Raw genomic sequence first — 14,759 nt, 5'->3', positions numbered from 1 at the left:
CAAATATTGCAAAAACACCAAACAGAGAATGTGTCAAATCGAAAAACGAGAGCAAGAAGCAAGATTTACGCGTGTAGTGACCATCGTAAGGCAGAAATTTAACGTTTTTGATGAGTAATTTTCGTTCATTTGGCATAATTTGTTAGTTTCTAAAAATACCGGGATCCCGGTATTGCTAAATTAAATACCGGTATTGAAAAGTGCCCAAAAAACCGGCCAAGAGCGTGTCGGGCCACGCTCAGTGTAGGGTTCCGTAGTTTTCCGTATTTTTCTCAAAAACTACTAAACCTATCAAGTTCAAAACAATTTTCCTAGAAAGTCTTTATAAAGTTCTACTTTTGTGATTTTTTTCATATTTTTTAAACATATGGTTCAAAAGTTAGAGGGGGGGGACGCACTTTTTTTCCTTTAGGAGCGATTATTTCCGAAAATATAAATATTATCAAAAAACGATCTTAGTAAACCCTTATTCATTTTTAAATACCTATCCAACAATATATCACACGTTGGGGTTGGAATGAAAAAAAATATCAGCCCCCACTTTACATGTAGGGGGGGTACCATAATAAAACATTTTTTTCCATTTTTTATTTTTGCACTTTGTTGGCGTGATTGATATACATATTGGTACCAAATTTCAGCTTTCTAGTCCTAACGGTTACTGAGATTATCCGCGGACGGACGGACGGACGGACGGACGGACGGACGGACGGACGGACGGACGGACGGACGGACGGACAGACAGACATGGCGAAACTATAAGGGTTCCTAGTTGACTACGGAACCCTAAAAAGGCGGGATCCCGGGATCCCGAGATACCGGGATCCCGGTATTGGAAGCCCTAGTCCCATACCAAACACCGCCCCCGTTCCCACGGTACTAAAGTCAGGCCATCAGGACGTTTACCATCAGTGCGGCTAAGTCCTGGTGGCTCAAGTACCGAAGGGACACCAGCCGACCTTAGGGCTCTCTGGATGGTCTCGTTGAGGGCAAAATGTCGCGGATGTCTTCCTGCGCAGCGTCGGCAACTCAGAGCGTGGTGGCCGTCAGCTCCCACCATAGAGCCGCAGATGCATGTGTGTGGTTGGCAAACATCGCAGCCCAGGCGGAGAGCGACGGCCACACGCAGCGAGTCACCGTCGAGCAGTGTACCCAGTTGAGGAGATGGCAACGCATGCAGCCATGCTCCTGACTCGGGCTGAGACACTGCCAAAAGCCGCGCACGGTCAACGCCGGCGGCACTCGTGATGAGATTGTCAATTACAGCTTTAGAGCGGGTGTCATCCCAAGCACGCTGAACGTTAGGGTTCTCCGGCACCGTCGCTCCAGTGTTAATAGACAACCAAGCCTTAATAGCGTCCGCCACATGTATCGACTTGTATTTAATCATTACAATCTCATACTGGCTTTATAATCTTGTGCACCAAACTATCTCTGTTTTGCCCAATGGTTGACTGGTAGAGAATGCCTTATGGCGTTAAGTCCGCCATTTGTACTTTTTATTGATAATTTGTGCAATAAAATTTAAATAAATAAATAAATAAAATACGCCTCTGTACCAATGACAAGCTTTTTTATCATGTTTTGTATTTATTTCTTGTGCAATAAAGTAACTCTCTCAATTTCCCCTGTAGGAAACTGCAAATGTTAAAATGTTGGCTCGTTAAGAGATAAAGTATACAATTTCAAAAGTTGATTGACCCAAATCCAACTTTATGGGTATCGCATTTCCAGAGGAATCACATGACATGAGTTTGCTCGCCTTTTTAAAAGTTTAGCACGTTGTAAAGAGCAACTTTGTCAAATAGTTACCTACTTTACAGGAGAATTATTCGAATTTTGATGTTACTTTCTGATTCAAATGCATGTAAAAATTATGTTCAGTTCAATAATCCGCAAAAAGTGTTGTTTATGAAAATAAATACATAAATACTAATTATACCTACGTATTTTTATATTCCTTTGTCATTTGTAATCTTAATTTAAAATTTCACTGTAAAGGTGTAAAGTGAGTATTAGAACCGTAAATGCACTGAAGAGAATTTTCCAAAATTGCTAATGTTCTGATGAAAAGTTCTCTGTATTATGTTCTTGGCACATTTATTGCCAATTAGCTTTTGCCCGCGGTTTCGCTCGCGTTAAAAAGAGACAAAAAGTAGCCTATGTCACTTTTCATCCCTTCAACTATCTCCACTTAAAAAAATCACGACAATCGCTCCGTTTTGCCGTGAAGGACGGACAAACAGACACACACACACTTTCCCATTTATAATATTAGTATGGATTTCCATGATATTTTATTCTATGATATTAAATGAAGTAATCTGTTGAGTCGTTGTCAGCGTCAAGTGTTTAAAAAAAAAAGTCTTTACAATACTAAGTAATTTGATATTTCCAGTAATTTGGGGAAATTTTTAGAGTTTTCTGCAACTTGTACAATGGTATCTGTAATCGTTTAAAATTGTTATAAAGAAATAAATAGGTATTAAGTATATTAAGACTCAGCAATTTGTTCAAAGTAAATTCGACAGATATCACGACGAAATCAAATTATAAACGTCTAACTCAAGATATTTCACTTTAAATTATGCCGCAGTCGTACATGGTATAAAGTCGGACATAGTAGTTTTATTGCTCACACTCGACCTGACCTCTCCCAACTGTGGACGGAAATGATGAAAAGCACTTTTAAACTAACAAATAAAAAGATACTTAGGTACTCTTGAGAATATGAATTGTGAAATGCTATAACATGAAAATGGTACTACTCTCTAATTCGGTAGTATTTGTTAGATTGATCAAAACCCAGTCAACTGAGAGATACACTGCTTAGGCAATGGTCTGAAATCGTCATCGGCACCATAAAAAAAATTGGTAAATTTCTAAGCCAACGACCGCCAATTCACCTAAATTATCAACAATAACAACGAACAATAATAACAACGAGACAGATTGCCCGAAAACTGTTTTGATAGACAAAAACATGTTTACATTCAGAATCCCCTCGAGAAAACTTAATTCACCCCCGGCGACATTGAAAGTATTCAATTCATCTAAATCTATTTCACCCATAGTTCTTAATAGTGTGATGTGGGGACTAAAGGAGAACTCACTTGTATGAGATATAGGTTTATTGTGTCTTATGTTACAGAGTAGCTTCTTATATATAGGGTAAGGTGAAGCAGTGTGAGTGAGGTGTTGCACTCACACTACATCTCCCTCCTTAATAAAAAAAAGGTTAATTTTATTGTTAAATATTGAAATTAATCCTTTTTTTTTTCAAGCATAAAGTAAATTAAAGAAAGAAAGACAATGCATAAAAGTTCAAATTAAATAAAATCAAATACTTAACTGTTTATTCCTATATAAAAAAATTGAACCTACGTATTTTTTCGAAAAAAACACTTGTTAAATTTTGGAAAATTAAATCAGAATTCTCCTGTACATTTTTCATATAGGTAACTTTACAGAAATAAAATCATGAAAAAGAAAAGGACAAATATGAACTAAAAAAAACACTGTAAATATTAAATTTGAAAAAAGTAAATGCTTAGCAAATGTTATTTGTAACATATGCACTGTCTTAAATACATTTTTAAACTAAACTAGAAAATTCATTTTTAATGATGGATTAAAAAACTTTTGTACTTAATTCAAATGATAAGTACTTATAAAATTTGGAGAAATGTAATTTGATAGCAAATACACACTATAAACAGTATTAATTACAAAGTAATTTCCAATATAAATCTAAGGGGAAAACATTGTATACTCCTAAAGTGTTAACAATAATGAGAAAAAAACACGTTTTTTTTTTTAAAATTTTAGGTAGAAACCAATTTATGAGCGCTTTTATGACAAAATGGAACTCGAAGAAAAAAAAAAACTAAGATTATATTAAAACTTTAAAACATTACTTATAGGTAGTTATATTGTTGAAATCAACGTGAAAAAATAATTCAAGTCCTAACCAAAAGTAAAATTAAAATAAGTATAACTTAATTTTAAAGTCGGTACGTGGTGTATTCGTCAATACACCACGTGTATTTGTCAATTCAGGTAGGTATTTCAATAGATTCTTTTTGTTTGGTACCACATATCATTATCACTTGCAAGTCATTTACTTTATGGACGTCTCATCACAATATTTTCTTTAATTGTGCATCTTAAGCGTGCAATACTTGGCAAGGGTACACAACGCATTTACTTGGTCGGCCGACCTTTTATTTATTTATTTATTAGCTCAGGATACAAGTATATTTATTTTAAGCGCGCACACATACATTTTTTTTTTACACATACAGGCAGTTCTTTTAACACACATCCTTACATCAAAACCTTCCACGTGTCCAAGGTGTCCCCACGATTGATACTCGACCAAATCATGGTCAGACGGCCAAGGATTCCGTGCCTGCCTTGTATCCTGGCGTACCCTTGCTAACCTAATCGCACAACGACGCCTCTCGGGCCATCGTTGATGCGACAGGCATATTTATTTATACATATTCAATTTATTCCTTTCACATTACCCTCTCACGAAAAAAAAAACATTCAAAATCCAAACACTTACTCAACACCGTGAAACCTTCAACACATAAGAAATTCAAAAACTCTTAGTTGATCAGGCCAATCGTTTACTGAAAAACTTATGTGCTTGCAGTTTACCCAAACACTGCTAAATACCATATTTTAATCGAACAATTTCATTCTCTTTCGTTCTTATTCCATCTTAATTTCAAAACTCAAATAAACATAATATTACTTTCCGTATCTTCTCATTAGTACACACATTCAATTTCAAACTTAAAACCTCCAACCATAAAATCCAACTTTCAAGCAAATCTGACCATAGCACACCTATACCTACACTGTAAAACAAATCATACATATCCCGTTACTATTTTTTTTTATACATTATTCATATTCATTATTATAATTTAACATTTTAATTTCATATCCATTATTACAAAAACATGTCATATCCGATAATTACAAATATTCATACGATATCCGTCATCTTAAAAAAGAATTCTAATAGTCTAATTATAACATTATTCTCTTAATTAATATTAACTAAACCAAATCATTAAATCATACATAGGTAAGTATTAAAAGTGAATCTTTATTTTATCAAGAAATGTTATGGTGAAATTTATATTGTACCTAAAGGATCTAAACAGGTGCATAATAATGACACAATGTTTACTGAAATTTGATCTGTAATTACAGAAGGCGCATACTTTACCATCGCGGTGGCATCGTGACTAAAGCTATGTTGAAATTACCTCTAAGTAACTCGCGCAATGTATTCGCGATACATTTAAAACATTGACACATTTATGAAATTATATATTTGAAATTGAAAACATTTAAGGTATAATCATACAGTTTAAAATATTCCGATTAATTTGATTTCATTAAAAATTACATTGAGATATACAATAATTATGTACCAAATACCTACCAACCTTTAACCATAAGTATAAGTATTAGTTTCGTCAGCAAGGGACATAGTCCTGCTCAGTTATGTTATTTAGTTTATTATTTTAAAATCAATTTAGCTTACAAAATAATGAACAAGAAAAAATCAGTCATAAAAACTTATACATACTGTAGATACTTAAACTTATAAAATGTCCTTTTTACTTAGTTCTGGCACGGTTCACTTACGTCACTTTCTTAAGTTTTTGATTTCCTACACGGAGTACACGACCTAACTTTTGTCAACACTGCTGCAGCAGTAACAGCTGCTTCTGGACCCGTAGACGCCATTCTCGACAAAGGACACGAACTACTCCCTGCTCCAAACCATCCTTACGCTTTCCGCCTTTTTCCTTTACCGATGTTGCATAAGTCCATTTTTATGTATTTCACTTTTCCGACTTCCTTTTTTTTATCAAAGTAACACAAGTAGTTCACCGAGTGCTTATCCGACGATTAGTCCGACGTACTTTATAAGAATACATAGTTAAATCCACTGTCCACTATGCTGCACTGTCACATTGTCAATATAACTTTTGATTTATGTTTCGCACATTTGTCCATTAAATTCGTATATGATTTTTTCCATCGCTGGCGCGGCGCGCCGCCAGTGCAGCGCGATGCCGCACTGGCAGGATCGCCATGTGATGTGGGGACTAAAGGAGAACTCACTTGTATGAGATATAGGTTTATTGTGTCTTATGTTACAGAGTAGCTTCTTATATATAGGGTAAGGTGAAGCAGTGTGAGTGAGGTGTTGCACTCACACTACAATAGGATGATATTAAAGTCTTGTTTAGTTTAATCCCTCTTTTCTAAGATGAAATATTCACATCACTGATCGTTTGTTCAATCGACCACTACAACTGCCCACAACCTTTTTCATCTACCTACTTTTCCGTTTGTTCCATTCTAATGGAGTGTAATACATATACCATAGAGTTTCTTTCCTGATATAAAATAAACCATGTACGAGTTTTGGACATAAGTGAACGCTTTTCTCCGAGAGTAATTCAATTTTCGTCTTGTTTCTGAACTTGTACCGTGTTTTCAGAACAATAAAGTTTATTCTGCTGGGATGCACTTAACAATTTGCTGAAAGTAGGTGTGAGGATATTTCCGCCACAGTGCAACCTTCCGACACCTGACGAATGAGCCCGGAATCAAGGTTAAGGGCACAGTAAAGCCAAACGCAGAAGATATATTGAATCACCAGGAAATATTATGGACATGTTGCTAGGCTGACTGATGGCAGGTTGACTAAATGGCCGCTTACGAGTTACACATTTCAAAAGTGCCTGGCATCCGTTGGGTCGACGACATCTGGGAAAATGTGGGTTACAACTGAATGAGACTACCTCAGGGCCGGGATACAGGGTTGGCCTTTCGGGGTGGTAAAAGGGGCCAAGACCCGGGGCCGCGCGCTTGCGGAGCCCTCACAGAGACCCTACCGCGAATAAAAACCCTAGCACAGGGGCCTCTCAAATATTAGTCGCCCGGGGCCTTTCAAAAGGTAAGAGCACCCTTGGCAGGACAAGTGGCGGACTATAAAACAGATAAGTAATTATTATGATATTGGATCATAATGGCACGAAATACTCAAGTTAAATACCGCTTGTTACCTATTAGAAGCGCTAAGGTAAATAATACACGCTGCACGCTGCATGGGCTACACGCTGAGGGTGCAACAGCTGCAGTCGCGTCACTACGTGCACTTCAGCTCGTTCGTTGTGCGCGTGCCGCGGCCGCTGCAGGACACCATCGCGAGCGAGACTTCTGGCCGAAGAGTGGGGTTTTTCGGCGGTTCCGGGGCAACCTGCCAAATCCCACACCGGGGCAAACGACGCAACGGAGCCACGCTGTGACGTCATAGCCCAAATCCATTGTTTCTTTATTTTCTCTCTTTTTTGTTATCTAAGTTTCGTGACGCATTGGTTTTACTGTAATGTCATGTAAACATGTTTTTACTAATAAATAAATAAATACAATAACAAAATGTGACGATGTCATCATTACACTATTTGCATACACTCACAAATAAATAACAGGCCTGAAATTTTCTTAAATCAGTTCTTTAAGCTTAAATACGAGTTATTCCCAACAAATTAAATTTATAAGGCTGCGTTATTAGACACGTCTCTCAAAAATGGCATTCATTGGAAAACTTTCAAAAAACGATGCTACGCAGTCACTTGTAAATTAAGGTTGGCGCGTCGTTCTACAAGCTCGAGTACCTAATTCGGCTGTACTATCCAGGGCGTCCAAAGACTATGAGACATTAAGCGCAAGTACAGGTCAATTCACAAGAGCTGACATGAATGGAACGAATGAGGGAATTAAAACGTCTGTGTGTGACAGAAAAATCAATAGAGAATGGTGGCTCTTGACAGTTACGACTGCCATACTGGATACGTAACCAAGTGTACAAATGCTTACGATAATATTGTTAACTAGCTATTTCTATCGCTACCCTAATTGGCGCGACAAAGCCATACAGATGCGTTTCGATTAGCGTCTAACGTCAGCGATTGTCATTTCGGCCAGGCCGGCAGGTGTCACTCATGCAAAGTTTATTCGAGACAAACGTACAAAACATAAAGTCTGAAAAGTCTAATGACGTTATTCATAAAAGCTTTATAGACCTGAATTAGCTAATAATCGTTTGTCATTTTCTGTCATATTGATTTATGCATTTGTGGGAAAGGGACAAAACACTTCTTAACTAATCAATTCAGTAACTTTTTTTAAATAAATGGGCTCAATCCTTGAAGAATTTTTAGTTACTGTAGTTTCACCGTTCTGTGGCGTCATCGGTCATCGGTTGCGTGGGCCGGACTGAATACGGACAGCCAATTTATACTCGTGTCCGGAATAAATCACGGCGAAAAATTGTTTCAAGCCGGCGCGCGGCGTCACTTTACACTGCCGCTGAGATATTATTACGAATTTCGAAAATATACAGTTTTAACCTTGATGTGTTGCATTTTCGAAATTAATAAAGCTATACTATACAAACTGTTTTTATTGATTTCGGGTAACTTTAAGGGAAGGTTCTTTAGATAGATGTATAGAAACGAAAAAAATCGAATATTTAAAGGATCGGTCTCGCCCATTTAGTAGTGACCCTGCCCACTGAACCGATGGTCCTGGTGCCGTAGCCGAATGGCATTTCTGCGACGCGAAACGAAAACGAAACGCCGCGAAATAAGAATAAGAAAAAAGGTAGTCTGAGGCAAGAGCGATAGAGATAGAATATCTACGAGCGTTTCGTTTCGTGAGCGTTTGTGCCATTCGGCTACGTACCCTGGGTGGCTAGCCGAATGGCACAATCGCTCACGAAACGCTCACGAAACGAAGCGCTAGTAGATATCTATCTCTATCGCGCTTGCGTATTGGCGCGACAGAGCCAGCGGCGTATCGCTTTCGTTTGGCGTCGGAGAAATGCCATTCGGCTACGGGGCCTGGGCTGGTCCTGGGATTAAATTCTGGTTTGTGTGACAAACATTGATATTTATTCCTGAGTCATGTATCTTTCCTGTGTATTTAAGTATTCATACTTGTATTATTACGTGTATCGTTGTCTGCGTACACCCACAACACAAGCCTTAAGAATGTTCTTTAATATGTATATGTCGCAGTAAGATAGATAAAGCCGTTATATAATTATAACCCTAGGGATATAATTATACGTCGTAACATAGTTAAACGAAAGCAATTAATTGCTATCTTACTAGGAATATAACTATAATACGTTACTAGTTTAGTCATATAGTTATATGACTGGATTCAGTTTAGTGATGGTTTAGTGAAATGATTGTAGGCAGGAGTGCGGCGGTGCGGCGGAGGTATAGTTATAACCCTAGGGATATAATTATATGCCGTAACGTAACATAGCTAAACAAAAGCGATTCATAACCATCTTACTAGGAATATAATTATAATACGGTATTTAAAATTGCAAACGGGACTTAATCGCGTATTACTATGTATTAAGTCCCGTTTGCAATTTTAAATGTGTGTAAAAATCGTGAAAGTTTAAATCAGTGTTTTATAATACGTATAGCGGGACGATTTGGAATAACAACACCGTCACTGACGTTAGAACAAAGTTTATTTTGTATCGAACATAGTACACAAGGTTTGGTTACTAAACAAACGAATCCAAGCTACATTAGTTAAAACGTAACAGTTAGGGCATGCTCCCGGTATTTCCCGGTTCTTGAATTCCCGGGAAATCCCGGTAATTTTATGGTGGCGAAAGGCGCCATCATACTACTGAACTTAATCCAGTAATATAACTATATTACGTAACTAGAGACGTATCATAATTATATCCCTAGACTAAGTTTAATCCAGTGATATAATTATATAACTAAACTAGTAACGTATTATAATTATATTCCTAGTAAGATGGTAAGGAATCCCTTTCGTTTAGCTATGTTACGGCATATAATTATATAGCTAGGGTTATAACTATACCTCCGCCACACCGCCGCACTCCTGCCTACAATCATTTCACTAAACTTAATCCAGTCATATAATTATATGACTAAACTAGTAACGCATTATAGTTATATTCCTAGTAATATAGCAATTAATCGCTTTCGTTTAACTATGTTACGACATATAATTATATCCCTAGGGTTATAACTATATAACGGCTTTATCTATCTTACTGCGACATATATATTTTATCTTGGTGCGAGCTCTATTATCTAAATAGGTAGTCGAAGGCACAATCAGGATAATTATAAAATTATGTTGTATCGTTGTCTGAGTACTGTGAGTACGTACAAGACATGCTTTCTTAAGAGGATACGGTAGCGAAAATGCTAAAATGGAAAGGAGCCCCCCTTTCAACTTGGGAATTTTAGTTAAATATACAAGTGTTATTAACTAGATTTATCGAAAAAAAATTGTCCATTAAGAACAACTCACTCAAAAGATATTTCAAAAAAATCTTTAAAATCGAGGTTCCGCTCTCGACTCTTTCCTCCTTCAAAACTTAATCAATTGGAACGAAATTTGAGAATCTGAATAACAATGAAATAATCTATGTCGGACCGTTTAGCTTTTTTGGTTAATTGTTACCAATCTTGAGTATCACACCTTTTTTTGCGCCACAATGAAAAAGGCCGTTTTTGGAAATTTTTGATTGGCTCTAGAATCTCTATAAAGCAGAATATCAAAAAAATCAAAACGGTCCGACACAGATAAAAATAATAACAATCTGTGTTGAAAAAATCATTGCTCTATCTTCAAAAACCAGGGAGGAAATAGTCGAGAGCGTTTGTATGGAGAATTGACCCCTACAGTATCGTCTTAAGCTTAATGTGGGACTTAATCAATCTGTGTCAAGAATGTTGTACGTATTTATTTAATCTTGGTGCGAGCTCTAGTTCTTATTTAAATACGTAATCGAGGACCATCAGAATAACTGTAAAACAACCGAACCACATAATTTAAATTTTGAAAAAAATCCCCGACATAGTGGAATAGTTTCCATCAAACATGGCTAAGAACAATTCCCTTTCAAACAAAAAAACTAAATCTAAGTCGGTTCTTTCGTTCGAGACCTACAATGCCACAGACATACACACACAGAGAGACAGACCCGTCAAACTTGTAACACCCCGTCATTTTTGCGTCGCGGGTTAATGAGAGAAAATGTTACTTACTCGACATTACTTCCAGCGAGAGCTTCCAATAAAGTGAATGTGGCGACCTCTACAGAGGCGCTGCTTGACAGGCCAGCCCCCATCGGCAGGTCCGAGACGATCACAGCGTCGAAGCCCTTCACGGTGCCTAGAAGAATAAGTAAAGAATAATAACCTAACCACAAAATTAAAATTTTGAAAAAAAAACCCGATCGTACAATAGTCGACCGATTTTAATGAAACATGGCTAAGAACACTCCCGACTTACTCAGCTTTCAGACAAAAAAAAACTAAATCCAAATCGGTTCATCCGTTCGGGAGCTACGATGCCACAGACAGATACACACACAGATAGACAGATAAACAGACAGACAGACAAACACGTCAAACGTATAACACCCCGTCGTTTTTACGTCGGGGGTTAAAAATCTCCCACGAGGTACCGGAATAAGAATTTCGCCACCCCCTTTGCTCACGTGGGTATCACAGAAGTTGACTGTATGGACTGATAAGAGCTCAGAGCCGCCAACCTTTCTCATTTTATCAAGGATGAAACTTTGGGATAATGTAGAGTTTGTATCGACGTTTAATGTCTGCATATTACCTAGTTCGGCCCGCCGGCCATTTTTCTGCTATAAGTTATCTCTTGTCGTGCAAATTTATTTCAAATTGCCTAAACTTACATCAGGCTTCAACTAAATAATTTTGTGTTTAAATATTCGCCATTTTTTCGTGATTGATCTCACGCAATAACGCCTGAGGTCCTAGCCAAGCGTGCATTCGTTAACGCTACGTATCCTTTCGTAATTTTAACAAGCTTTAATTTAACTTGCAATATAAGTATGTATGTATATTCGGGTGAAATATGCGACTCATATTTTGAAGCAAATGTCTTCAACGGATTGAGCTGAAATTTTGCACACATATGTAAATCACGTGACAATTTAATATTGTGGTGTCATGGAGCTGATCCTATAATGGAGCACAAAGGTGGCCATACTAGGATCTCTGTAATGAAATGTCGCATCCCCATCGAGTAAGAGGTTTTAAAAAAGTCTCGAAGAGCAGTAGATGAATGTTGAATGAGAAGTAAGTACTATCGGAGATAAAAGCTTGTGACTAAAATGAAATTTTTGCAAAAAAAAAAAATTCCTCTATCACTTTTTAAAATTGACGCGAGAGAGCCAATTGCATATCGTCTGCACCGGGGCGCGGAGCGTCAAAAATTGGACCTTTAGCTAGATGCCCATCACGGCACTTAGAATACTTACGAATTGGATCCCATTTGCCAGTTCTTTAACCAAATCTAAACCAGCACCTTCCTTCTAAGTTTAAATTGGAATTGGAACTTAAGATGATTAATCTTTTGCCACAATAAATATACACACAAAACAAAAATAAATAATTTACATTTTAGGTATGCGGCGTGCTTTTCAGCAAAATAAGAGGAAACGGAAATCTTCAGCGCGTGGAATTCAAATAGTTTTTCGCCGTGATACTTAAAAATATACGACTTGCAATACTTACTGATCAGAAACATCTCTTTACGGTTATACAATCTTAACACTTAATGTATTTAGTTACAGACTTACAGTTACTCCTTAAATAAAACTAAACATGGTTAAGTTATATTACATAAAATCAATTAAAATTAAAATAAATAAGTAACAACTATCCAAAACCTTAACAACATATGTGGTGCAAAATTAAAGTATTTTGAGTGCTTACTAACAATCATAGCAGGGGAGCCCCAGAAGTTATTTATGCAGTCACTCAACACTTACCAGGAAAATTAGCCACGACGCCCTTCACATAGTTAGACCACGCGGGTTCCCCCGGCTTGAGCTGCCCAGAGCTGGGTATCGGGAATGTCGCCTCCTGACGACCCGAGTCCGACACGGACACGACACGACACGACGACGTGTCGTTGTGGGCACCGACCACGACAGTCAGGAACGGCAAAGCCTGCAAATTTACACTTTGTTATTAATATTTAAATATTTTTATTTAAAGATAAACGCGACTACAACTCTAAAGGGGTGATAGGTCTTTTCAAAGAGCTATTGCTCTTGATTATTTTTTGCACTTAAAAAGCAACCTTAAAGAGCATTATTTCTTAGTAGACTGCATTAAACATTTTATTAGTCACAGTTGTTTTATAAGTGAATTTTCAAAGAGTTATAAGCTCTTGAATATTCTAATCTTTGCACTTAAAACCGGCCAAGAGCGTGTCGGGCCACGCTCAGTGTAGGGTTCCGTAGTTTTCAGTATTTTTCTCAAAAACTACTAAACCTATCAAGTTCAAAACAATTTTCCTAGAGCGATTATTGCCGAAAATACAAATATTATCAAAAAACTATTGTAGTAAACCCTTATTTATTTTTAAATACCTATCCAACAATATATCACACGTTGGGGTTGGAATGAAAAAAAAATCAGTCCTCACTTTACATGTAGGGGGGGGGGTTGTGTTAGGTTTATACCCTAACAAAACATTTTTTTCATTTTTATTTTACTACTTTGTCGGCGTGATTGATAATATACATATTGATACCAAATTTCAGCTTTCTAGTGTTAACGGTCACTGAGATTATCCGCGGACGGACGGACGGACGGACGGACAGACAGACATGGCGATACTATAAGGGTTCCTAGTTGACTACGGAACCCTAAATAAAAAGGCATCTTAACCCTTAAATCGACAACGTCCACTATACAAGACATCCTAAGTAAAAAATTCTACACCGAATATTAAAGCATATCAATACTTTTGATGCAGCGTAAGTAGGGAATGCAAACCGGTAAACCGGTTTACCGGTTTCCCGGTAATTTTGCCAAATTTGGGTTCGGTAAATTACCGGTAAATATATTCAAAAACCGGTTTTTTACCGAAATTTAAAATAACTTAAAAATTACTACAAAAAGCACTTCTGTCGCTATTTCTTCGTAAATAAACACTTGTAGATACTTCTGGTAAACACTTTATTTAGCAAGAATTCGTTTTCTACATGAAAACGTTTATTTTTTATGTAATTGCTATGCTATATTGTGGTATTGAAAACATGTCTGTTGTATCTTACCCACTGTAATACGTCAACAGTCATTACGCGCGAGAGGGATGAATGGTTGTCGTTTCATAAACGTACCTAAGTATGTCTGCCGACATGTTTCGTGGCATATGGAGATTATGGAGACCCATCGTCAGGCATGAGTTCTTGCAGCGGCTAGAGTCCGTGCATTGTTGCCTGCACTGTGTGCCTGCATAGTCGGTTCCAAGATAAAAGAACCTGATTTCTATAAAACCAACAAGTGTGGACTGTGGACAATCACTATCCACAGTTGGTTTTATAAATTCCAAATTTAGACCCCGAATGAAAGATAAGACCATTAATTCACTCATTGTTATTTAAATATTTGATTAGCTTTTAAGATAAGACCCCCTCCTCCTCGCATTGGTATCTTCATTGCTGAGGGTCGTGAAGTCCCAATAGAATCAGTTTTATTCTGACTTTCTGTTCCGGTTCTGAAGTTGGGTGTAGAGGATGTAAGGGATCTCATCTGTCCATCTTGCGACCTCTGGATCGTTAGCCATCAACCTTGCCAGTAATGATTAGTTGCTCA

The 14,759-nt window shown here is 37.3% G+C and overlaps 1 protein-coding gene across 1 annotated transcript in view; it reads right to left on the bottom strand.

Moving 5' to 3' along the window:
- LOC125233279 (galactokinase-like) overlaps window positions 1–14,759 on the bottom strand; it is an 81,793-nt gene that overhangs the window by 42,911 nt on the left and 24,123 nt on the right. The window contains exons 3-4 of the mRNA XM_048139231.1: window positions 12,923–13,103; window positions 11,160–11,286 (exon numbers count right to left, since the gene is read on the bottom strand). Coding sequence (XP_047995188.1) covers window positions 11,160–11,286; window positions 12,923–13,103 — 308 coding nt within the window. The remainder of the gene's footprint in view (window positions 1–11,159; window positions 11,287–12,922; window positions 13,104–14,759) is intronic.

The sequence above is a fragment of the Leguminivora glycinivorella genome, chromosome 14 (genome assembly GCF_023078275.1).
Source record: "Leguminivora glycinivorella isolate SPB_JAAS2020 chromosome 14, LegGlyc_1.1, whole genome shotgun sequence".
In the NCBI taxonomy this organism is placed as follows: domain Eukaryota; kingdom Metazoa; phylum Arthropoda; class Insecta; order Lepidoptera; family Tortricidae; genus Leguminivora; species Leguminivora glycinivorella.
This window is presented reverse-complemented; position numbering and strand designations above follow the sequence as displayed.